Here is a 24,802-nt window from a genome sequence, read left to right on the forward strand (position 1 = left end):
AATTAGAAGAATTATGGGGAGGACAATGGGCAGCCCTGCTCTAACATAAAATGGCTTTGCGCTTGCTTCACACTCCCTTGGGTGCTGCTACTCTCACCTTGCTACATTCTTCAAATCTAATAACAATGCACATGACGTTTATCTTCTCTGTTATTTATGACTACTTAAATCTTTATTAGTAGATTGCTTTGCTGTCCAGACTGGATTTATGCTCTGAGAGTACAAGTAATTCCAAAGCCAGCTCAGTCATCCACTTTCCTTTGTCTAATCACAGGTATGTAATGCTACACCTAAATATCTAAGCGCCCATTGTGTATTACTCCATATGTCTGTTAATTTGTTTGTGTGTTCATTCGTTCATTCAATTATGTTAGGAACTCAAATTTCATTAGATACACAGAACATAATTTGTCTTGGATTGTGCAAGAGCAACAAGCCATTCTTTTTTCATATAGGAAGTATGTGGGAGGATTCTACAAAATGTAACGACAGCAAGGACAGATAGGCAGAAAGGTATATGACACATTACAAATGATTATATAGATTTTTTTATTAGAAATATGACACATTCATCTTGTGCTCTGAAAACTGTACATTAACAAAGAGACCCAGTTAACTAAAAAAGGGAGGGGGTGGTGCTGTTCGATTGGGAGATCAGACAAGTACAGATCTTCTGGAGTGACAGTCAGTGATATTAAAACACACACTGTTACATGAAGTTACAGAACACTCATATAGTCCAGTAACCTGACGAGATTTGGGGATCTCATAATCGCAATGATTTTTCTTCATAAGAATAACAATATTCCCCAAGCACAGTAAGAAAGATATTTATAGGCTAAAATTAATTCTGTAGAACTCTTCTGGAAATAATTACAATGCTGTACAACAGGACTCTGAGGATGAAGCCTTGTGCTTTCTTTGTGTGCAACCATCATCTGACCACATAATCAAATTGCAAATTCTTGTTTTTTTGTATCTATTTATATCACACACACACACACACACACACACACACACACACACACACGTGTGTGTGTGTGTGTGTAAATTGTGCATTTATTTATCAGCTTGCATTTTATTCAAGGCTAACTTTCTTCCTTAGTGTGATCAGCATCTTCCACAGTCCCAATGAGCGTGTCAAGGCGCCACCGTGAAGTGAACAGAGTCATCCTTTTTATGGCAGCACATCCACAGATGGGCTCGCCACTCTGATCCAGCAGTCATGCCCTGTCTGCAGTGAAGAATACACCAACAGGATCACAGAGGGAGAGTCCCTCACTGATGGCATTGTAAGATCATAGCCTTGCCCAGATATTTCCCAAGCATCCGTGGATGGCTAGCGTGTGGCCAGTGGCCCATTGGCTGACGCTGGGCTGTGGGCGGCACTCATGTGGCACTAATGTGGGTGGTTTTGGCTTGGTAGAGTCATGTGGTCAAATCCCCCGTTCAGTTAGTGTGGAAGGGCATGTGGAGCAGGTGTTCCTCTCATTAACAGTCATACGCGGATGGCTTTGGCCTCTGTACTTGGGTAGTGCAGACCCCACCACCATAAAACCCATCAAAGCTGAAGTAGCATAGGTATTTGTTTTGTGGCACATTAATAATAATAATAATAATAATAATAATAATTAATCAGAATCATGATTACAGGAATATTGAGTGATTGCTTATGAAATGAGGTTTTCCAGTATATTTGTGGCTTTCTAGACCTTTGCTAGAAGGCTTTTTGTGTGTAGAAATCCAAATATCCTTATCCATACTGGTCTTAAACCTTTGTTGTGTAGAGAAATTTGTGTGTGTCTGTCTGTGTGTCTGGGTTTGTTTGTATGTTCAAGAAGAATGTAAGAAACTGAAGGCCACACACTCAGGCTCCTCTCAATCACAGCCTGAATTTCCTTTTACCTCCTTGGTTAGTCAGTCCCTATGTTCACATGGCAATCTCCAAAACTCACCTGCTCAGTCTGGGTAATGCTGGGCCATTTCTACAGTAGCATGTTCATAGTGTATTTTCCATGTGTTACGATTCCCCTCGGCTTCAAGGAAAAGGCCATTCCAGCATCAACATCAAACAAATTGCACACCAAAGAAAATTGCCAGGCCATTCTTCCATATTCTTCTGTATTTATCACACACAGTCTTCCTCACTTCTCACTTTCTCTCTGTATCTCTATTTCTCTGTTCCCTGCCAGTGGAGTTTGTTCCAAGCCTATGTACAGTGCCGGAGGCCTCTCAGACCTCTGTCTGCAGGTCCATGATCTCCTGGCCCACCAGAGGGATGGTTGCACTAGCCTTCTCCCACTCCACTGCTTGCATCTCTAGAGGGGAGGCTTGCAGGGGCTCCAGCTCCTTGCGCACCCATGATGGGGGAGAGTGGGTCTTTCTGATGCCTTCCCATGCCCGCTTGCTGGGTGTCTGCTGCTTGTCCTGTTCGAGGAGGAAAGTGAAGGTATGAGAATATAGTAACAGTGACGGTGATGAACTGACAGTGACAGTGAGGAAAGAGTAAATCAGACAGAGAAAGAGAGAGAAATCTGCATGGATGAAGATAAATTAAGGAAATATGGAAATTGAGAGAGACAGGAAGCTGAAAAATAATGAAGAAAAATATGCTTAAAAGCTTACGCTAAGGTTGGTCTTATCACTGCCTCCAGATGACACACTCCATCTCTTTCCAGGCTTGCTGTCCACTGGGGGAGAGTCTCTGTCCTTCTCTGCATGCTGCAGCTTCCTGTTCAGGTCCTGGAACATGTCTTGGTGGCGCTTGCGTGTGTGCATGATTTTCTGCAAAAGCAAATTAAGAGTAAACAAATGGTACCAACGACATAATACCACAGACACATAGCTGCACAACATCATGATTCTCACAAGCCAGGGTAAAAGGAGACTGCAAATACCTCAAAATCCAACTCTGCATAGCGTGATTTTCTTCTCTGCATGGAGAAAGTAATAAAAAAGCCATTCACTGTTTTTGATTAGTTAGAGAAAAACTTACATAAAATAGTTTTGGATCAGAAAAAATTATAAAGAGAATAGTGAAATCAGAAAAAATCTTTGACTAAGTAGTAGACAAGGGCTATGCCTGAATAGTAGTTTTCACTGAGAATTTGGCATGAATGTGCAGTAAACAGCTTGTGACCGCATGGCCTTTCGTTAGCCCATCCGAAACCGTCGGAGGAGAGTATGACCTTCTGCCTGCTTCGCCAGCAGCACAGATGCCACCTTGCACGGCATTCTGGGAGCATGTTTGGCCTGAGGTCAGAAGAGGCAGGCCGGGGTCTGGGCACCACGGTCACTGAGCTGTCCACACTAGTTGCTGGCTAACGTTCAAAACGTGACCAAGGACTGACCTTTGGAGGAGACTGTTCCCCCCTCCTGTGCTAAAGAGGCTAATTTCTGATGCCTTTCAGCTTTTGAGTAGGGCTTGCAAAATGACAGATTTTACATTTTTGCTTGTGTGTATTCCACCATTCGGTTTTCCCAAAGAGTGTTATTGAGATTTTGAGAAACCTAATGCTTACTTCATCTCAGGCACTCTTCTGAGACATGTTCTTTCACTCTTATTCTTCATGTCCTACATAATAAACATTAACATGAAATTCCAACTCAAAAAGCAAACTGCGCTACAGCTCCTTGAACTGCTGAGTGACATCCATTAGTGAGCAGTGGCACTGGGAAAAGTGTAGAGGAAAGAAGAAGAAGAAAAAAAACATTGACGAAGTGATTTGTGGACAGAATAGAATGAAAAACCAGGAAAAGACTGAGTTAAACTAATGCCACCTCTTCTCTGAACACTCCGAACGTTTAGTCTTTTTGATAGTGCCTTTTGGCATGTTGCGTTTATAGACAGCCATTTAGAAAACAACCCCGTCACCAGCAACATGAATAATTCAAACAGAGCATCCTCTCTTAATTAAGATACACACAAACAGTGTCGCAGTAGCTAAGCTTCATCCCCATACAGCCTGCAGGTAGCCTCACACTGATACACGGAATTTGATTAGCACTCCTTTACTGTTCTGTCTGCTTAAGCATGACCTTTCAGTAACAGATGAGATTTTATAGGTAGTGAACTGTTTTGCTACCATTTCTAGCAGTTCTCTGCAGAATATGCAGGAAATCTATTCATATTATCTAATGCTAGAAGCCTTTCTATATTACTATATTGCTGTTTGGATGTGTACAATTCCAAGTGCATAATTTGAGATTTAAAGTTTTTATAAAGATAATCAATTAAATTATGAAAACTAGGGAGTTCTTGTGACATATTTCAGTGGTATAAAATCTGGCAGTAGCATCAGATAGCCGAGGCACAAAAACAAGGGGTAAAGCTTAAACCCAATGAGCTCTGCACATCCTATTATCTGATTGAATAAATAGCCATGTCTATTCCTTGGTTAGAGGATAAACCTTCTGAAGTGGCCTACCTCCAGGGAGCTCATGGACAGTGTAGAGACAGTCTCACTCTTTGACATCACGCCTGAAGTGCCAGAGTCCCCAGGTTCGCATGCGCTGTTGGTCATCTGTACTTCACTAGAGATGTTCTGCACTGTCTTCACGGGGGAGTCTCTCTCTGAGCAGGACACGCTGACCCGTTCAGACGGGAGGGGCTTCAGGCCGAAGGCCACCCCAGGCTCTGTGCCAGCGGAATTGGTCAGGTGAATGAGTCGGGTCTGGGGCAGCTGCTCAATGCTGATATTGTATTTGCTGGCCTGGTCTTCCTTGCAGGCCTTGGCTGGCCTGAGAGTGGCCATGTTGTTGTTGGGCAGGATGACGTAACCCTGAGCCACCCCTCCTCCCTCAGAGCTGGTGCTGTCCCCTGGGCCTCGGTTTAGATCCCCATCAAGCTGCTTGAAGAGCTCCCCATCGCAGATGTAGATGGACTTAGCTCCAGGCAGTTCTGTACTGACCCCAGCGATGGCCCCTTTCTCTCGGCGCAGAGTAAGTGTGTGGCTGGAGTAATCGGCCACATTCTGCAGGTGAACTTTGGCCATGCTGGCTGGCATGGTGTTGAAGTTGGAGCCCTTCTGGAGTGTGAGCTGCTGAGGTGTTAACTTCTCTTCACCCTGAAGGGAGGAGCGCTTCATAGTGCCTGGAAAAGAGAAAAATCATAGCATCACATTCATTAAGACACTATTTATAAAGCAACCATCTTGTGCAGAAGCTGGCAGAGTATCGTAGAATTTGATTTCATTGTTCTCCCTTTCCTAGAGTACACCTGTTTATTATCTACAGGCTTCAAGTCACACATGTGCACATACCCAGGCACACCTGTGTGAAAATCATCCGTTAAAACCTGCTGACAGGCTGCTGTGTCGCAGCCATGCTATGTGTCTAGATGCAGGCATGATATCCTGTCTAGAGGGAGAATCAGATTCCCAACCCTAATGGATATCAGAGCATTGTTGGCTGCGAAGCATTGGGAGGCTCTTAATTAGAAGTGGCCAGCGGATCTGGGGCTCAGCAAGTGAGCCAACAGCCCAATTTATCTGAATATTACAACTCAGCAGCAGACATCAGATTCAAAATCTTCAGGAAAAAAAAACTTCATCATGGATGTATACAAAGCAGTATGATTCTTGTCAAAACAAATGGCTGTATCTTGAAACAGTACATGGAGTATGTGAAGAGTATGTGAAGCACTTTGAGAAAAGGCAGAAATTCTTACTCCATGAAAGGCATAGAAATAATAGAAGAATTGTATCCTACCTGATCTACAAGCCATATCCACATCCTTCTCAAAGTCAGTCTGGAGGAAATGCAAAGAGGCCAGTTTAGTGGGGAAGTACAGGAATTCATAACATAATGACACTAGAGAAAGGCAATTGGGTTGCATATAATTACATTACAAGGTACTACCAACTTAATTACCATAAGCTGAGCATGGCCATTCTGAAAAGATCCAGCTGAGTCACCATTGCCATCTTCTTGGCGATCAACAACTCGACACTTTACTGCTTCCTGAACCTAAAGGTCCACACAAAAATCATGGTCAATTCACAATATAAATGACATTATGAATTTACACCTACACCCATACACACCCCTCCCCACACACTCTTTTACCAAAAGGTAGAGTGAGCCACATGATCATGAGCTCCCCGCACCTCTCTGCGCAGGATGCAGTGCACCATGACGATGACGAAGCCCTCCAGTGAGTCGAAGACAGCAAAGAGGATCTGAAAGAGGGCTGACCGGCGGTCAGTGATTGCCAGCACTGCAGACATCCAGGTGAGTGCCAGCAGTGGCAGCACCACACAGGAGCTCCATAGTGATGCCCTGCAGGATGGCAGAAGATTTACATTCAGTCCTCAACACACATTAAGACAAAAATGAATAAATAAATGAATGAGAATTTTATGGGGAAAAGAAAATCTAATAATTATTTGACAAGTTGTGTTTACATGTTTTTATTTTTCTATTTGCTTCAGTTAAGCATTCATTATGTATTTCTCTCCACTGAAAGTTTGCACTATTCCAGTTTTGTAGCTAATCTTAGTGAAATATAAATTTTAGTGTACTTTTCAATATGAGTCTGTCAAGTCCGCTATTAATTAATCACAACAAAACGTTATATCCATATACCTATAATGTGTATAGATATACAGGTTGCTAATTTCTAGGAATGTATTACAGAGATATTCAGGGACAGTTTGTTCAGTCATATCTTTATACAGACATATTGACATACATACTGTATGTAGTTGCATAGCTGTATCAAAACATGGGAGGAGGAGCACCAGAGGAGTGAATGTGAGTAAAGGAACAATGAAGAACAGAAGAGGATGACAAATGAAAAAGTGGAAGACAGAGGAAAACGGACACAGTAATGGGTGTGAGAGAGGAGCTCTCTGTCCTTAGCCACAACTGGATAATCTCACTCAGATTTCACTTTTTGGTTTGTGATCTTTTAATTTATATTATTATTGTTTGAAAGACAAACACACTAACACAAACATACGCACACACACAAAGTCAATTCGTTTTCATGTATTCTCAGTGTCATCTACATATTGTAGGCATGAGCGCGTGCACACACACACACACACACACACACACACACACACACACACACACACACACACACACACACACACACACACACCCACCAAAATAAAAACAAGCCAAAGATAAATCCACATATAGGGGATTGTGTCAACCATCACTTCAAACAGGTTTCTTTTTAATCCTCAATAGAAACACCCACACACAAAAACACTCGCACAGTACCAAGTGGTCAGGCCATATTCATAGCCATGTACATTATTCTGTCTTGCATTAATAGATTAAGAATCATACTACTCAATCCCATGTTATGATAAGCAATGGCCTCCCTCAAAACAAGAGAACTCTTCGATGACACATATTATATATTTTTAACTTTTCAATACTATTGTAGAGCATTATACACATTCATACACACACACACACACACACACACACACACACACACACACACACACACACACACACACACACAATGCTGTAAACAATAATATATCCTTTTATTTATTTTGATATAAATGAATAGCCTTTTATAGTATTGTTTAAATCTAAACATTTCACCTAACATGAGCCATGGGGTGTGAGCCTCACAAGTCCTCTGAGGGGAAGGACTGGGTGGGGGGTGGGGGGGTCTGGAGCAGGGGATGAATCAGGAGAAAACCGGAAAAAAAAGGAGTGAAGAAATAAGCAGAAGAGGAGGAGAGGACTGAAGGTCGAGCAGTAAAGAGTTGGTAAATAATTAGCAGCACTAACATGGCGTTACTGGTAGCTGTGGTGGAAAGGTCGGCCGACGAGATAACTCCGCACTTGGCACATTTGAGCGTCATATTGTACAGTGGCACTGTCATCTGACTGCAAAGTCAAATCAACACACTGAAAATACACACATACACTAACATACGTACATACACACACAGTACTACTGGCCACAGAATCCCCTTTTAAGCTCCCTGTCAGGGCTATGGGATATGCACAGGGGCAGGGTTGAGAGCACACCACTTCCACTTTATTCCTTCATTTATATCTAATTTAACAAGCGGGACATACTGTCAGATATTGAGAACAGAAAACTACTGGAGAATTAGCAATTAACAATCTAGATAATCACTCCAGTGTAACCCAATGTTCCTGCTCTTTTGTTATGTTAGCATTAGGTTAGATTTTATTTAATTTGATGTTGGTCACATTAAAGTCTACATGTTTCTATTTCTACACCATTCTATTTCTACACTACAGCTGTGTTTGCTTAGAGCTGAATGTAGTTGTTATCTATCTCACACATCTGTCTTAGAGAGGGACATAGGATGAGAAACTGAGCACTGTAACCCATACTTATACATGCCTACAGCCACACTAAAACCATACTACTCACTCACACACACACACACACACACACACACACTCACACACACACACACACACACACACACTCACACACACACACACACACACACGGTAAAATTTATGGCATTCACTAAAACATAAAAATAAGTTGCATAGTTTAATTTAAAATGCCATTCAGCTCATATGCAGAGCACAATCATACTTTAAAAAACTTTCCACAAAATTACCTTTGTCAAGGCATGTACCTGTGCACAGAGACAAACTGTTTGCTTGTGAAATACCAGTTAAAGCTCTCAGCTCAGTATGACTAGCCTTGAAGTCAAGGGATCGATCCTGCAGCTGGCAGACATGTAGATTAAAATCCACATATCAGAAATTCAATTCCACACTAAAGGCCAATACCACCAATAAATGCTGGCTGTGGGCAGTGATATTAAAAAGCAATCAGCATTTTTTTGAATTACAAGGTCACTTTGCTAGTCTGTAAGCTGGATGCCAGAGGGGCTTCCAAAGATGAGGTGTACAGCACTGAAGAGCCACTCCAGCACAGGCACATACAACTCTTGATTTGATGATATCTGCTCCATGCTACTCTGATTTTTGGTTAGACCCAGTTGCTCCCCCAGTTCAAAACTGCTCCACCTTAAAGGATTTCAACTTCAGAGCTCAAACACTATATCTGGGCATGGATTTTGTAATCACTGGTAATTAACTGAATAGGTAATGTAAGTAATTGTCATATCTGAGTGTTGGATAATTGGTGGGTATTAAATCTATAGAGCCTAGACCTCAAGGGCTCTGATTTGAATATGAAATCTCATAAATATTAGCTATCAACAAATATAAAATCTAGGAATGGAGTTTGGATTCCAAGTCCAGAGTTGAATTCCTCTCGTCTTGGTTAAGGGGGTCAACAGAACGTTCATCCAGTTAACATCATATGAATCAATCTGTGATATTTGAATCAATAATAACCATGTCCGAGCTTCAGCATGGCTTATGCAGAACTAAAACTAAAAATGTTTAGTATTAAAACTCCTAGTCTGTACTGAGTCAAATGGGGCTAATGGAGGAGGTCTATAGAATCACACTCTGGTTGCTTACAGCATAAAAAACTGCATCTATAGTATAGCTTCAATGGCTGCTGTGGGTGCTGTACACCCATGGCCCTTTATAGAGAAACCACCACAAAGCAGTATTTGGAAAACCATAACTTATAACTTATCGTTTTACATGTAATAAATTATTTATACACAATGGCTGTGTTTTTTTCCATTTCCACTTTCATTCATTAAAAGTAAAACATCTGCAGTTGTGCTGCTTCCAAAGATTTCACCACTCACTCTACTTAGGCTAAATGGGTCATTTTCTTGGAATCAGACGGCACATTTAAAAGAGTCACAATATGTCTGATACATTAAAAACATCCAGCTACTGCTTGTCATCACAGTAAACACATTCTGGAACAACAAAAATAAATATGCATGTTGATGTTCATAGATCCTCACTGTTGTTGCTTTTTACAAAGTGGTTAGATGATTCCTACTGCATGATTTCTCAGATATTTACAGTAATTTTGCAATTATGTTATTTTTGTATCTTGTAACTTGTATCTAGGCTTTCTCACTTGCTCCCATTTACTAAAAATGCAAGCTCCGCCTCTGGATTGCAAACGGTATTGGTAAGCATGTCAAATATCTACCATTACTCAATCAACCGAAAAGGATTACTATACATGAGCTAACAATAACAACAAACTTATTTGCTTGGTGGAATTCTGTTACTGCAGGATTCAGGCTTCTGGCATTTGCCTTTCAGAGGTTGGGGTAATGCCTGCTCTCATTGCTTCAGGTATGAGGAGTCCTGTCTTGCATTGGAACATGTCCACCTTGCCTCTGAAGCTGCCTTTTGTCTTTCACTGCAAGGTATCATATAGGGAATATCTATAGAATGCATATCATTAGTCTGATCTTTTTTGTTTTCCTCTTTTGTGATTATCTAGTTCATAAAATATCCCCCACCTGCACAACCAATCTCAAAGGGGATGGTATTCTAGCTGTGTGCAGATGCTGCACTGCGCTTAATTAGAAACAGCACACATTAATTGCTTTAATTAAACATGCCATGTGTTTGAACCTTGAGAATGAGGGCAAGGCAGAGACAAAGAGAGAGTGGGAGTGCTAAGGAGAAGAGTTGCCCTTCCAAACCTTCCCACTTCTATTTACAGACAAAGACACACACACACACACACACACACACACACACACACACACACAAAAAAAAAAAAATTGAATCTAATGTTCCTTCGGGTCTCATTTCCACAATAATTCACATTAAACTTTGAATAATAAAATCAAAGCCTCAAATGTCACTTAATATGGACTGTGGGAAAAGCCTGTGAACCTCTTTAAATTTGCCAGCTGGGTGCTAGTGAGGACCGAAAATAGATATTAGCAGAAAGTTGAAGATGGTTGGTGTGGGCCTACGTCTGTGCCCTTAGCACACAGAGGGCGAAGCAGAGAGTACAGCCCTGAGTGGGAGCGAGGAGGATGCTGTGGTAACTCTGACAACAACAAAAACAAAGGAGAGATCATCACACAGGCAGACATACTGTTCTTCTAATAGAGAAACAGATTCAGACAGAAATGACAGGAGAGGATATGAAGCTGTTGGATGAAGAAGCAACAGAGATGGAGGCCACAGCAGGTGCCCAGCAAAGGAAACACTCAAATACGAGGTCACATTTGGGTCACACACACATGCCATTTGACATTGGTATGTTCAGGAGAATGTCATGAATAAATGCTACAATTTGGTGAAACAAATTATGAGAGTATCAGATTACTTAGCATTACTACAATAGAATAACTGTCATGGTTGTAAAAGCACAATTAAAAAAAATATTAGTGATCCATTCAGTGCTGTGTTTTGGTATATAATCACTATTCTCAGTTCTTATGACAACTGGACAACCTTTAAGTTAACATGATTTTAAAACTAAAATCAATGGAGATAAATTGGAAATGTACTCAGGCTGAGCAATATCGATCATATAGATGAAATACATATATAAATTTTGCCTTTGCTGGGCTCCTTTAAAGAAACACTTTCCAATATGAAAAAAAATGATATGGACATATTCAATTTTACAAAAGACACTGCACATAACACCCAGAGATCAGGACAAGCTGTGGACATACACAAAAAACAACGCATGGTAGAGTACACAAAAGTCAAATGAAATAAGCACAGCTGTGCCATCTTGCTTTTGACATGACCAATAGCCAGCCCTCTCGAATCTCTCCCTTAGCTATACGTCGCTCATTTACTCCCTGTTGTCTTCGATCTAATTTCATGCTCTAGAAACTGTCTGAAATTATTTAGATCATAGCTTTGCTAAAACAAATAATGTGCTTTTTTGGTATAACCTTTTTTGCCTCTTTCCCATCGCTCACTACCTTTCTCCACTTTATTCTCTGTCCCTCCTGTTTCTTCTCTACCTCTCCTTGTTTTGATTAGTCACTAATCTTCCTATGTGTAGTCTGTGTGGGGAGAGAGGGGTAGGCCTGGCTACTGAGTCTCTGCGCTAGGTTGGTTACAGAACAACCAGTCACATGGATGTGAAGTATGAGGCATACCCTGCCCTCTCCTTCAGTTTCATATCAGTAATGCCGTCTTTCGACACCAGTTTGTTAAAAACCAAAATCCCGATAACCATGTTAACCTGGAGAAGACAGAACAGAGGGGTGAATTGAACATATGTACTGTGCTACATCTGCAACAGTCAGCAAGTATTGCTGATAAAGTGCTGGCAAAAAATGTCATCACCCAGACCCGAGATCAGCACCAATCATTCTGCAGTGGCGCTGTGAGTAGACTACTGTGACCAAAGCCCATAAGCAATGCTTTTATGCTTAAACAGATATCCAAGTACAAACGTGTTTGCCAGCACACACCACAGTGCAGGTCTGCTGGAATTAGGACTTTAAGTGATGCTATGAACAATTGTGGCTGGCAACATATGGATTGTTGAATATACATTTTTTGCAATAAGTGTTTGCTGCAAAAGCCACATGTTCTGCAAATGCCTTAAGGGCTTGCATATGAGGTGTAGTGACAAGTATTTAAATAACTGGAACCAGACATGCATTATTTAGCACCACATCTCAATGGGTGAGGAGCTGGGAAGATCCATCCCCTCTACTACTGGAAAGCAGAGAAAGAGAAAGTACCAAGACTACTGCAGCAGCTGGTCCCACAAATGCATATAAGAGTCCACCTTCCAAAGACATCCAACAGCTAGTTGGACATGGAGAGAGGACAGAGGGAGTGACAGAGTAGTTGGGGGGGTGTGAAAAAAGTGAGGGAGACAAGGTTGGAGGGGAAAAAAGGTCAGACAGAGAAATGTAATTTCAATCAGAAGATCTATGAGATCTAGCAAAGTGGCAGCATAGTGTACCTCTCAAAACTCATAAATCCTGAACCCACATGACATGGGGAAAGTGTAAAAAGTGTGAAGTGTGCAAAATGCAAAGCATTGCCTGAAGAAAACATACTTACTAATTAACTGTACCATATCCCTTTGCCTTGGTAAATCCAACCGAGATAGCCACAACAAGGGCAGGTAGTCCTTTAAGGACAAAGGGAGAGAGTGAATGTTATAAACAGGCAAGCTTTAATGAATCATTAAAGACAGCTATAAAAGAAAGTTTAAGCCTAGTTGTAAAATGAGTTAAAATTATTCTACTTCATGTCTTAGGCCTAAACTGTGTGTAAAAAAAAATGCTTTTAGGACTTCAGGAATGCAGAAAGAACTGAAAAAAAGAGAGCTCAACAGACAGCAGGCAGATCAGCCTCACCCCAGCCCAGGCAGAGGAAGCGTTTACGTATGATGCGGTTTCTCAGGCGGCCAGTCACAGCCATGTAAGACTGCCATGCCTCTGTTAGAACCCAGCAGAAGGAGGAGAGAAAGAAGAAGTGCAGAAATGCAGCTACGAGGGTGCATACAACCTATGAAAGAAAGAAAGAAAGAAAGAAAGAAAGAAAGAAAGAAAGAAAGAAAGAAAGAAAAAGATGACGAGAGCACAAAAGAAGGACAGGTGAGAGAGAATAGAGAGAGAGCATGAGAGAGAAAGAAAGAGAATAAGGATGGGAAAGTGAGAGGGGAATAACAGTTAAAAGACAGCCAAAGAGGTAGTTAGACAGCAGGCTTTTAAGGATTTTCAGAGAGGAAAGTGTGTGTGTGTGTGCAGAAGTTGCTTCAGATTGCTTTACCTTGTTGCGTGTCTGAGTCTGTCCAATGAGAATGAGGGCATTAGAGGAGATGATGGACAGGCAGAAGTTGATGAGGATGACAGAGCGCTCAGAGCGAATGTACCTGCAGAAGAAAGGTGAGACTCTGCTTAGCAAAACACACTCCAAACTCCACACACTCACTTTCACAAGCCAAGACCCTATCATGGATGGGTTTTGTCCCATTAATCCAGCCATCTGTTGATTTCATATAAAATTGTATTAGACTCCCTTAGTTTCCATGTTGAAAGCATCAGTGGGTTTAATATGATCTTATTTGAGGTGTCAATTTTATTTTTTAATAAAGAAACCCAACAATGAAGTTTAAAAATATGCTCTGAGAGAATTAAGTAAAACGCCTGCTTGAGACCCTGACACCAGAGAGTTTGCCCTTAGAAATATGGACAAAGACATATACTTCAGTAACAACACAGCTGTGATATGATGGGATAAAGCAAAACAGTCAGTTGAAAGAATATTTCACTGTGACATGGTTGCAGATAAGGTTGCAGCCTTTTTGACAAAAATGACTGCACATTTGTCAGACTCCGTATGCCTGAGGTTTATTAACCCACTCACAGAGCCCTCGACAGTAATATGATATTGGTCAGCATGAGAGAGCTGGCAACTAGGAATGCTTGTTTCTGATACACCAGATGTACAATTTACAATGTAGAATTTTATGTAATAAGTATATTCTACTGTAGTTACCAGATTGCAGGGGATAATAGTGTTACAATTACTATACAATGTACTGTGTAGCCCCTTAAAAACCTCTTAAAATCATTTGCTGCATAACTTTCACATTTCTAAATTGACTCCATAAAGAAGAAATCTGATTAGGCAGTGTCCAGTCTATCATATGAAATGAAAGCAACAGTCACATCATCTGAGTGTGTTATTAGGCTTGTGACTGCTTTGGTGAAGCACTGTCACTGTCATAGACATGGTGCAGGTCTCTCTGCAGAAATGCTGCAGGAGACCAGTAGGAGCTCCTTACTTCCATACAGAGACGTAGATGATGATGAGGAGGAGGAGAGTGAGTGAAGAGACCCCACAGCCAACAATCAGTGTCACTGAGGGCAGCTGGCTCTTGGATGGGTCCATGTTCTGTCGGGAAGAAAAGAAGAGTGGGGTGAGTGCTCATGGAGGGGGGGGGGGGATTACTCGGGGGATGCTCCCTGTCTGCACTTCGGACAGCTGGAGAGATCTGTCTGCTGTCTGGGAGGTTCTGGCTGGGGAGCTCAAGGTGACTCTGAGGAGCTGCTTGTGAAAGGACAGCCCGAGCCTGGAGAAGAGAGGCACACCACACCATCCCTGAGCCACAAACCTGCTGCAAAATCCACCAAAAAAAGGTGGGCAAGTAAAAGATACATGTAGAGAGAATGACATGAGCCCAGATTGCCAACATAAGCCATCACGCCGTTTCCATGCTAGTGGAGGCAATGCTTTAGTTGCCATGGTGATGCAGCTGAGCAACAGCGGCCACTGCAGTAGTGGATGCAGTATTAACCCAGTACCCAGTGCTGGATGCAGTAATGGCTGCCATTTTCACTGCAAACTACAGTATTAATGCTGAGCGTGTGCAGGCATCCATGAACTCATGTATGTGTGTTTACATAGTAGCACAAGGCTTGCATTTGCTCAAAGGGATCATGTCAGACAGAAAGAGAGAAGGTACGAATTGATACGGTGGTGAAGTCCAGAAAATGAAGACACCCAAAGACTGACCCAAAAAGCCCCATGTGCATGTCTTAAAGAAGGGCCCTGTGGGAAAGTGAAGATTGTACTCGTGCTCCAAGAGGACTGTGCACATGCTCATGCTCTCAGAGGTGTGGCAAGAAGACTGTAGCAATGACAGGACACTATGAGTGGATGGGTCTGCAGACTACCCAAACATATAAGAGCACACACACACACACACACACACACACACACACACACACACACACACACACACACACACACACACACACACAGAGAGATAATTGGCTGAGTTTATAGCCTTCCCTGTTTCCATGTCTGATGGCCATGCAGAACCTAATTAAATATCTCTGATTAATCAGTACTGCAGTGGGTTCTCTTTTCACCAAGCAAGTAAAAGACAAAGACACAAAGACACACACACGCAAAAAGGCATGTCAGTAATGCAATGTCCATTAGTATTAATGCCTTGCGACTGGAAACAACAAATCCTTATTTTTTCAGTGCAGTTTTTCCAAGTGCCCCCATCACCACTGAGGCAACCTTGCTTTTAAGTATCCACTTTTTCTCCATTTCTTCTTTCAGTCCCTGGGATTTTGGAACTATTACCACTGCTCCTTTATACATCTCATCAACTATCACAGTGTCTGGTTTGTTTGTCACTACTTGGTTAGAAACTTGTTCTCGACCTTTATCTTTTTGTTCTCTTTGGTTCCACCCATTTGGACTTGGGGGAGGGGGGGTCCATCTCATATTCTTGCATATGGTCCTGTATATGAACCTTGTCACTTGGTTGCATACACTTTCCCTACTGGTGCCTTGTATTCTACTACTCAAAGTCAGTATCTTGGTCTGGTCTGATACACCTGCTTCGAGTGATCTAAAGCTTAGTGCTCCATATTGTCCTCCTAAGATTAGTTCCTCTGTGCTGTCCTTCAGTCCTAACTTTTTCAACAAAGACATGTGCTGTGGCACACACACACACACACACACACACACACACACACACACACACACACACCTGTTTCTTGTGTACTACAATTTTAAATCTCTCTCTCATACATACATACATATAAAAACATAGAATATACTAAATTAAATACTGTCATGAAACAGGCTGAAAAAGGTTGGCAAAAGATTCACATGGTGCAAGGTGCAAGGTGTGGTGAAGCACTTACAACTGACAGTAAAATTTAATGCCCGTCCAATCGGCATAGCTGTAGAGTAGCATAGTACTGAAGTGAACATTCATATTAAAGAATAATCCTCTTTTTCTTGGACATGTCCTCTTCTTGGGACCTAAAACATTTTCCTGACAGTGATTTCTACAATGTCTGCGTACAGTATGCATAGAGGAAATTTTACATAAATCATTCTCCTTACGCTCACACCACACTTGGATTAAATCATTTCTTAGTCTAATAAAACAGAAATTAAAAACAAATCTGACAGAATTATAAATGTGAGGTGGCTAGTAGTTTGAGTGGAAATCTGTATTAGACTAAATTCCCACATGTGGATTGCACATCTGCCTTATTAAAATGGCATTTTTGTATCCAAAACAGATTGAAAGTATTCTTTAAAGTATACTTGGAAACATGCACTAAAAAGTGTCCTGTGGAGTAGTAGATTTTTATGGCAGCTGATTTTCTTTTATTCTTTGATCATGAAAATATATATTTGGAACTTTAATGTTTTTGTAAGGAACAGCTGAATAGAGAACAAAAACATTTTCTGGCCATATAGTCTCTGAAGGCAATTGTTATTTGTACTGTAGGTACAGTGAAATAAGTACATTTGTTAAACATGGTTATGTATATCTATCCAACTACCACCCTTCCACCCCCACCCGTTCCTCTTCTTTGAAAACCAAAAGATGGTCACCCTAGTAACAGTACCACAACCCAGACCTCCGAGATGCAGACCGGCCCTTGTTAAACACCAGTACTGAATAAGTACCAGGTATCATGGGTTCTGTTGTGCATTCAGTACAGTTTTGCCGTGCAACAGAGTAAGGTAATACTGATTAATTACTTGTCTCATGTGCAAAAAAAATTTAAAAATCAGCAAACTCCACCCCACATCTCTGCTCATTTGATTTGTTGTATCAAAAATAACCGGCATGTACCCTTCTCTAAATAGCAGTACTGATTCCTTTGATTTGGCTTTCTGGGTTCAGGCATTAACTATTACTTGAATATTGAGGCTACATGCTCAAACAGGAAGTAAGACCCATTTAACATTACAGAACACAGTGCCAAGTGTGACAGTGCCAATCTATTCCCAATGTAGCACAAGAGGAGGACATAACCTAACAACCTTTCCTACAACCTAACATTCTCTTAGCATATTAGAGCCTTCCTGAGTCCAGAGAAGCAGTTTAATGTTTCAGAAGTTTTGTCTTTCGAGTTTCATCTTTTGTGTTTTGTTTCATTAGCTATTTTTGTGTTTTGTGTTGAGTTTGATAAGCTGTCTTTGGTGTTTGCCATTATGAAGTGCCTTGTGTCCCACTGCAGGCACTTGGTAAATGTTCTTGGGGATGTTTGCTTTTGTTAGTCATTTGTTAAAAATAAATACTCAGAATTGGGTAGATATTATTTCGCCTTGGCTTTTTTCTTGAAAACATACAATAATTAGTCGGTCTTCCTAATATACTTTTAGCTACTGTTGTTCATCCCTTGAGTAAAGTAACTTCAGTGTTCCCAAAGCCTATTCTCTATATTCCATCTGGATAGCAATGAAGATTTCTGAACAACAGTGATTCTGTAATTAAAAACTTGCCAGTATAACTTCAAATACTGAATGCTGGAACCCATCCATTCTTGTTTACTTAGCAAATGGGTTTAAGAGCTAACAAGGAGAAGACAAACATACTCAAACTGCCCTTATCTCATGTATGGGTGCTAAACATCACATAATGCAAACTTTATATGTATCACATAATGTAGATGTACTAACTTACTGTGACATTTCTGTCTTGCATAAAATGTTGGTGCTAAAAATCCCTGGTCATTCAATTATAAAAAGCAATTCACCAAATTAACCAAATCAATTTAGGACAATTCAGGACAATTTAATGCAACAGAGTTTTTAGAGGATCAATGCAGCCAAATTTGCAGGAATTCTAATCAAAGCATAATTTCAGGTAATGCATCATTACAACTGTATTAATAATGCAGCCAAGAATATTTCAACACTCTTGAAAATAGAGTTTTCCCTTCCTATTAATTTTTCCAGGTTTTCAGCAAAGTAACCACAGAACATCAATGCTCTGAACCAGCAACAACAGGTAGCAAAACAAACGTAGGCAAATGCTGAATTTTACTGTATTATTTCATTACAAATAAAGAGACACAAGAAAACAAACTGAACGTGCATTAATAGAATGTGTAAATATTGAATTATTTAAAAACACTCAATCTCACACAGTCCCTTTCTAAAAAAGCAAATGTGACCTCAGTCCACTCAGTGACACCTTACATATATGCAACCATAAAGTCAAGAACTTCATTAAAACTCAACAGTTTAGGACAATGGGACTGAAAAAACTAAATGAAGACTGCTTTCCTTTAGTACCCTTGAGATCATTGCTTACACAGTATGACCAGCTAAAATGGCTGCGACACAGCCTGCCTTTCCTCTGCCTATGTATTGCAGCTGTATTATACAAACCACACAGAATCCGAATGATGCGTGTAAGGAAATGCAGAAGTAAGAGATAGAAAGAGAGGTAGACAGTGCAAGGGAGAGTGAGATAGACATTGTGAGGGAAGTCTGAATGAGGAGACTATGGCCTGTTTCTCTGGCTCTTTATCATTCTGAAGCTGTAGGAGGCTAGTTGCAGACAGAGGGGCCATCGGATGGGCCATTCAGAAGGTGGCAAGTGTATTGGCAGGAATAATTAGCAGTGTGGCAGTGGGGGTCTGGATGGAGCGCCAGAGAGAGGACAGGAGGGGCAGACTTCTTTGCTGGCACACCGCACCACCAATCAAATCACCCTAATATTCTTCCCACGAGGAACGTAACGAGCTAACTGCGACACTCCCTGAGTTTGCTGCCATCTGCCCAGGTAGGGCTTGTTCCAGGACCAGGCAGACATCACATGGAGTGAGATTAGCACCCTGCTACTGTACAGGCCATAGCAAAAAGGAGAGAATCCACATGGACGTCTGGAGTACAAAACAGAACCACACTCAAGGACAGCAAAGCTCTCTGGGAGATTCATAGCAACCATTGTCACGTGCAGGTTTGAAAACCATTCTTGTATGAGTATGAGTAGACAGTGTGAGTTTACATCACACCCCAGACCCAGCTTGACCTCAAATACAGATCAATCAAATTTCTGAAATACAAGCTGGTGTCTGCATTCTGTACTTGAGAGGGAAGCACTGCTGAATCCACTTCAAACCTCCCAATTTTTTCAGTGACACCCAGCTGAGACCAAGGCCTCATTTCCAGTGATCTGAATAAAATAAATGAATTGCTTTAAAGTACTTCACTTACTTTGTTGAGTATACAAATATGAACTGTACATTTCACAGAACAAATCCAAAACTTTTTAGCTTCATGAATTATGAAGCTAGTCCTTGTAAGTATTTAGGATGGGAGCGGGCGGTTAGTGGGTTTTCTTTCCCTGCCAAGGCTCTCTGGCCTACTGACTATCTGGGCCAAGAAGCACAACAGGAATGTTATAGTGCCTTCTATAGCTTTAAGAGCCTCTGCTGCCCATGCTGTTACCAGGGCAACTACTGAACAAACTGCTTCAGAGGCAGTTTCCAGTCTAATAATAACTAATCGCATTGAATGAAAAATCCACACAAAGACGATACTCTTCTCCCCATTAAAATGTAGTATGCTGGAGTCATTTAAATGAAGATCCATAGGATAGCCATTGCTTTTAGGGTAAACATACAGAATATTTATGCAAAGATGTCTTGGGCCAAAATGAACTGGAGTGACATTAGGTGAATTAAAAATTTTGGGCAATTTCATAAAGGTGAAAAAGATATGTTCTCCAATCATGCAATGGCAAATACAGTAATACAGTAAAGAAAATAGTATAGCATAGTGTGGCAATACACTTGTGAGGATATTAAGCTATTTGCATTTTTATAGCATATAATGCAGGTAGGTGCAAAATATATAATTTTAGAATACTGTAAACATTCAACCTACAAATCATGAACCTGTAACCATTTTTGATTCAGTACCAAATGTATGCAAATCAAATGCATTTGAACGGGAACATGGCTTCTTCATGCATGTTTTCTTCATTAATACAACCACTTGCTTAGGCTGACATTTCCTATCAACACAGACACTTCATCAGCCTGTACATTGCAGAAATATGCCAAAATTCTTTACATCAAAGCGCTCAGTCCTCTTTATGAGTCTGGCATGTCGCGAGGGGGAGAGGGAGGGAGCACGAGAGGGATCTGTTGATACGGAATGACAATGACGCCTATATCCCACAAACGGCAGATACGTTCAAATAATCACACAAACGCGTAATTTCACATCCTTTACCATCAAAGTGAGAAGAGAGAAGCTGGACTTACCGTATCAAGATTTAGGCGCGCTAAAATGGCGAAGGTGGACAGCCTGTCACACACGCATTTGGTTCTGAATGAGTCGAGGGGCACAGCTCTGCAGGCTCGTGCAGACCAGGACCCAAGCAGCGAAGCGCTGCAGCAGGAAGAGAAAGGGATGCGGTGATTCAGACACAGGAAAAGCAAGATCAAATCCCCAGTGCTATTTTCCTAATCCGATATACGATCTCAGACGGTAACGAGCCGGAGTACAGGAAACCAGACTGAAAATGGAGCTGTACAGACGGTGTGATGCACTGTGCACTTCTACTTTCTGCATGGCCAGGTTAGCTATAAAGCAATGAAAATGCGACAAAAAAAAATATAAAGGAAAAAAAGCTTAAGACGTTATATAAGACAACTGTTTCACTATTACTACTAAAGTTTACTACTACTACTACTACTTACTACTAGTACTATAATAGTTCTACTAGCCTGTAGCTGTATCTCCTAATAATTAAGGCACCTAAACATTTTCAGTGTACTCTCATATATATATATATATATATATATATATATATATATATATATATATATATATATATATATATATATATATAATATATAATATATTTGACAACTCACCATAAGCAACCTTAAATTAGTAAAAGAAATCCTTCGTATTTACATTTATTATTTGTTTATTTATTTTCTGTTTTAGCATTTAAATGGCTAAAATTTCAATATTTTAATCCTGAGACTAGTATCAAGAATTCCACATGGAAAACTAATGTCAAGCTGTATTTTAAAATTTTTTGTTTTTGGAGACACCCAAAATTGGGATCCATTTTAATGCACCAAGACAACCTATTTGCCAACTTAGATTTTAAATGACACTGGTTTCATATCCAATTACCCAGGACCTGAATACATTTGTCATATGTACTGCATATACAAATGCGATCAACTTGATCAAGCAGAAACCCACTTAAGAGTGGACTTGACCATGATACCATGATCAGCAACCTTATTATGAAAACCCATTCTATCCCTTACGATGTCATACAATATCACCCATCAGTGGCATCCAATGCAGGTCAATTTAACAGGCTATCCTACACTTTGCACCAGTGTAGCAGCCAAATAACACAACCCAACATCCTCTAAGAGCAGCACTGACACAGGGCTACGCACTCAAAACAGACCACTCCAAAATCTGAGCTGGGGGTACCCATAATGCACAGATACACTACAAAACCTGAACTGCAGGTAGCCGTTGTACATAGATACATTCCAAAACTTGAGCTGGGGATAGCCGTAATGTACAGATACACCCCTAAAGCTGAGCTGGGGGTAGCCGTGGTGCACTATGGCAGTCAGAGTGCCCTAGGACTGGCAGGTCTGTAGCTCCAAGGGAAGGCTCTGTGTTAATATAGCTGATTTCAGACATGGTGCTTATCACCCCCTGTAGAGTCTCTGTGGATGATTTGATCAGGCCTCCCTGCTGACCACAAACATTTACAGACAGCAAAGCACCTTTGTGTAATTGCATTACTATGTATGTAACTATATGTGTGTGTGTTTTTTTTTTTAACATACATACATACATATATATACACACACACACACACACATTATATATATATATATATACACACACACACACACACATTATATATATATATATATATATATATATATATATATATATATATATATATATATATATATATATAAAACAAGAACAGTGGAACATTGCAAGAACACATGCATGAGAAAAAAGCCAGTCAAAATGAGGAAGATTAACCACACTGCATGTTTAACATGCATAAATTAGAAGAGTCTTGTACTGTATGTGGTGGAATCGCTGCCTTGGAGGTGGAACCTCATATTGATTGTGCAGACTGAAGTGTGAGCCACCAGAAGAACCACACTCCTTCAAGCTGTTATCAACACAACCCGCAGTGACAAGGACGCCTCTTCACATTCCAATTTCTTCCCCAAATATTAACTCATTAATCATAGCAGCTGTCCAAGATGGATTTTAATTTTGCCCCGAACCCACCCCCCCCATTTCCCTTCTTGTCACTGTACATGTAGATTACATTTTAGTGTTTTCATCTCTCCCTCTCTCTCTCTCCTCACTGTCACTCACTCACTCTCTTTCTCCTCACTCACTGTCTCTCTTTCTCCTCACTCTTTCTTATTCATTCCCTCTGTCTCTCTCTCTCTCCTTGCTCTGGCCTCTCTCTCACTTGCTCTGTTTACTTGTTTCTTCTCACTCTTCCTGCCATCCTCTTACTTAACTCACATTTTAGATTTTTTTTTTATTTTCCCACTCTTTTAGGAAAAAAGGGAAATGCATTTTGCTTCCATGTTTGACGGAAAGTGGGAAAAAGAACACTGAGCATATCCATCTAAATGCAAATGTTTCACATGTCTGCTCACTCTCTCTCTCATGCACCCTCCTCACTTCTCACGTCCCACTCCCAACCCCCCCATCAGAAGACAAAGAGTACCTAAACAGATGGCCGTGTAGGGAAGGAAGTACCAGTGTGACTCAGACAAGCCCTCGCAGGCTGCGGAATTATGCCAGATGATTCGACCTCTCTCTGCTTGCCTCATTCTCTTTGTCCTTCTCACTTAATGTCAGTTGGTCACCTGTTCCATCTCTCTGACACCTGCTTTGTTTTTCTCTCCACCCTTTCCTGTTTCTGGTCCTGTGACGTGAGTGTATGAGTTGGTTGCACTCTCATCATTCTGGCATCTGGTGTGTGTGCAGGAGGAAGCAGGCTAGGGGGTGAGTGTGATATGGATTGTTCCCTCTGCTGACTCCTATGCAGTGGCCAGGATGGGTGAGTTTCACTGTAGAACTGTCCGCACTGCTCCACACCCACATTTATTTGTCACTGACATCACAGTGACACATCAGCTATGGTGTACTGTTGTCTGCTTCACCATCCTATGATACTAGCCTCCTAAAATCACCCTGCCCCTCCCCACTCCATCTGGACATTCAGCAATAAACTCTCAGAGCAGGTACAGCTAAATAACAGAAAAGACCTCAGATCGATTATAGCTAGTCTCTTACCTGTCACTCTCATCCCAGGAAATGCAGGTTTGGTTGGTTGTTCCCTGTGTAAAAGGGAGAGACAATTATTGTAGTTTGACACTGAACAGTATTAAAACACTAAATGCTGATTCTTCATACATTTTATTATATTGGTTCTGGCTAATAAAGGACCGTATTACCAGTCTACTTTCATATCATTATAATTACACACACAAATTTGTTAGACCTGTTGAATTCTGCAATAGGTGAATTGTCTATGTAGTGGTGCAATAAATAATGATTACTAATCCTAAGAATGAATAACAATTTAAGGATAAAACCTGAAATGTCCTCCAAAGCAAGGCAAAGAGAGCCTAACCATGAAGTCATGACTAAGTCACAAATTGATAAGGTCATTAATATGACCCTCTGCCAACTGCTTCCACCCCCATCTCTGCAGATTCTTTGAATGCTCTATTTACAGCGTTGTACGTGACTGCACCTGGTTCAACCACAGTAGGCAGAGTACTTCCACACACTCAGGAGCTAAATTACACTTGTTTCCTTTAGGATCTCTCTCATACTTGTTTTTAAAGCAAGTAATTTGTACCTTTCAGACTGATTGACTCATTATGTCATGAAACAGTGTTTAAGATAATCTAGCATGGCAGTGTTGAAATGTACTCCTGGCTAATTCTGACAGAAGGCATGACAAGGCAATTCAAAGTGATTCAAAAGAATTAAGGAGGCTGGGTTTTGAATTTCTGCTTCTAACCTTTAAGGCAATGAAAATTTATAATTTTTTTAAGGAGCTCCTTCTTAAGGTTTTATTCCTGCATTAAATTAAATTTTCATCATTACTATTTTGTATGTCTGA

General features: G+C 40.8%; 1 protein-coding gene across 17 annotated transcripts in view; it reads right to left on the reverse strand.

The window, feature by feature from the left end:
* Positions 1-530: 530 nt before the first annotated feature.
* adgrb1a (adhesion G protein-coupled receptor B1a) overlaps positions 531-24,802 on the reverse strand; it is a 64,786-nt gene continuing 40,514 nt past the window's right edge. For 15 of the 17 annotated variants that reach the window (XM_081695877.1, XM_027001759.3, XM_027001793.3 and 12 more), the window contains 16 exons: positions 23,965-24,008; positions 20,904-21,030; positions 14,642-14,751; positions 13,624-13,726; positions 13,209-13,359; positions 12,910-12,979; positions 12,582-12,648; positions 11,988-12,073; positions 7,759-7,857; positions 6,108-6,279; positions 5,872-5,967; positions 5,710-5,749; positions 4,428-5,092; positions 2,898-2,933; positions 2,626-2,784; positions 531-2,427 (listed from right to left, as the gene is read on the reverse strand). In XM_081695877.1, coding sequence (XP_081552003.1) covers positions 2,233-2,427; positions 2,626-2,784; positions 2,898-2,933; positions 4,428-5,092; positions 5,710-5,749; positions 5,872-5,967; positions 6,108-6,279; positions 7,759-7,857; positions 11,988-12,073; positions 12,582-12,648; positions 12,910-12,979; positions 13,209-13,359; positions 13,624-13,726; positions 14,642-14,751; positions 20,904-21,030; positions 23,965-24,008 — 2,220 coding nt within the window. In that variant the 3' untranslated portion in view covers positions 531-2,232. The remainder of the gene's footprint in view (positions 2,428-2,625; positions 2,785-2,897; positions 2,934-4,427; positions 5,093-5,709; positions 5,750-5,871; positions 5,968-6,107; positions 6,280-7,758; positions 7,858-11,987; positions 12,074-12,581; positions 12,649-12,909; positions 12,980-13,208; positions 13,360-13,623; positions 13,727-14,641; positions 14,752-20,903; positions 21,031-23,964; positions 24,009-24,802) is intronic. The other 2 variants (XM_027001827.3, XM_027001836.3) reach the window with 1 other exon arrangement.

Source organism: Electrophorus electricus, chromosome 14 (genome assembly GCF_041902795.1).
Source record: "Electrophorus electricus isolate QZ-2024a chromosome 14, ASM4190279v1, whole genome shotgun sequence".
NCBI lineage: Eukaryota > Metazoa > Chordata > Actinopteri > Gymnotiformes > Gymnotidae > Electrophorus > Electrophorus electricus.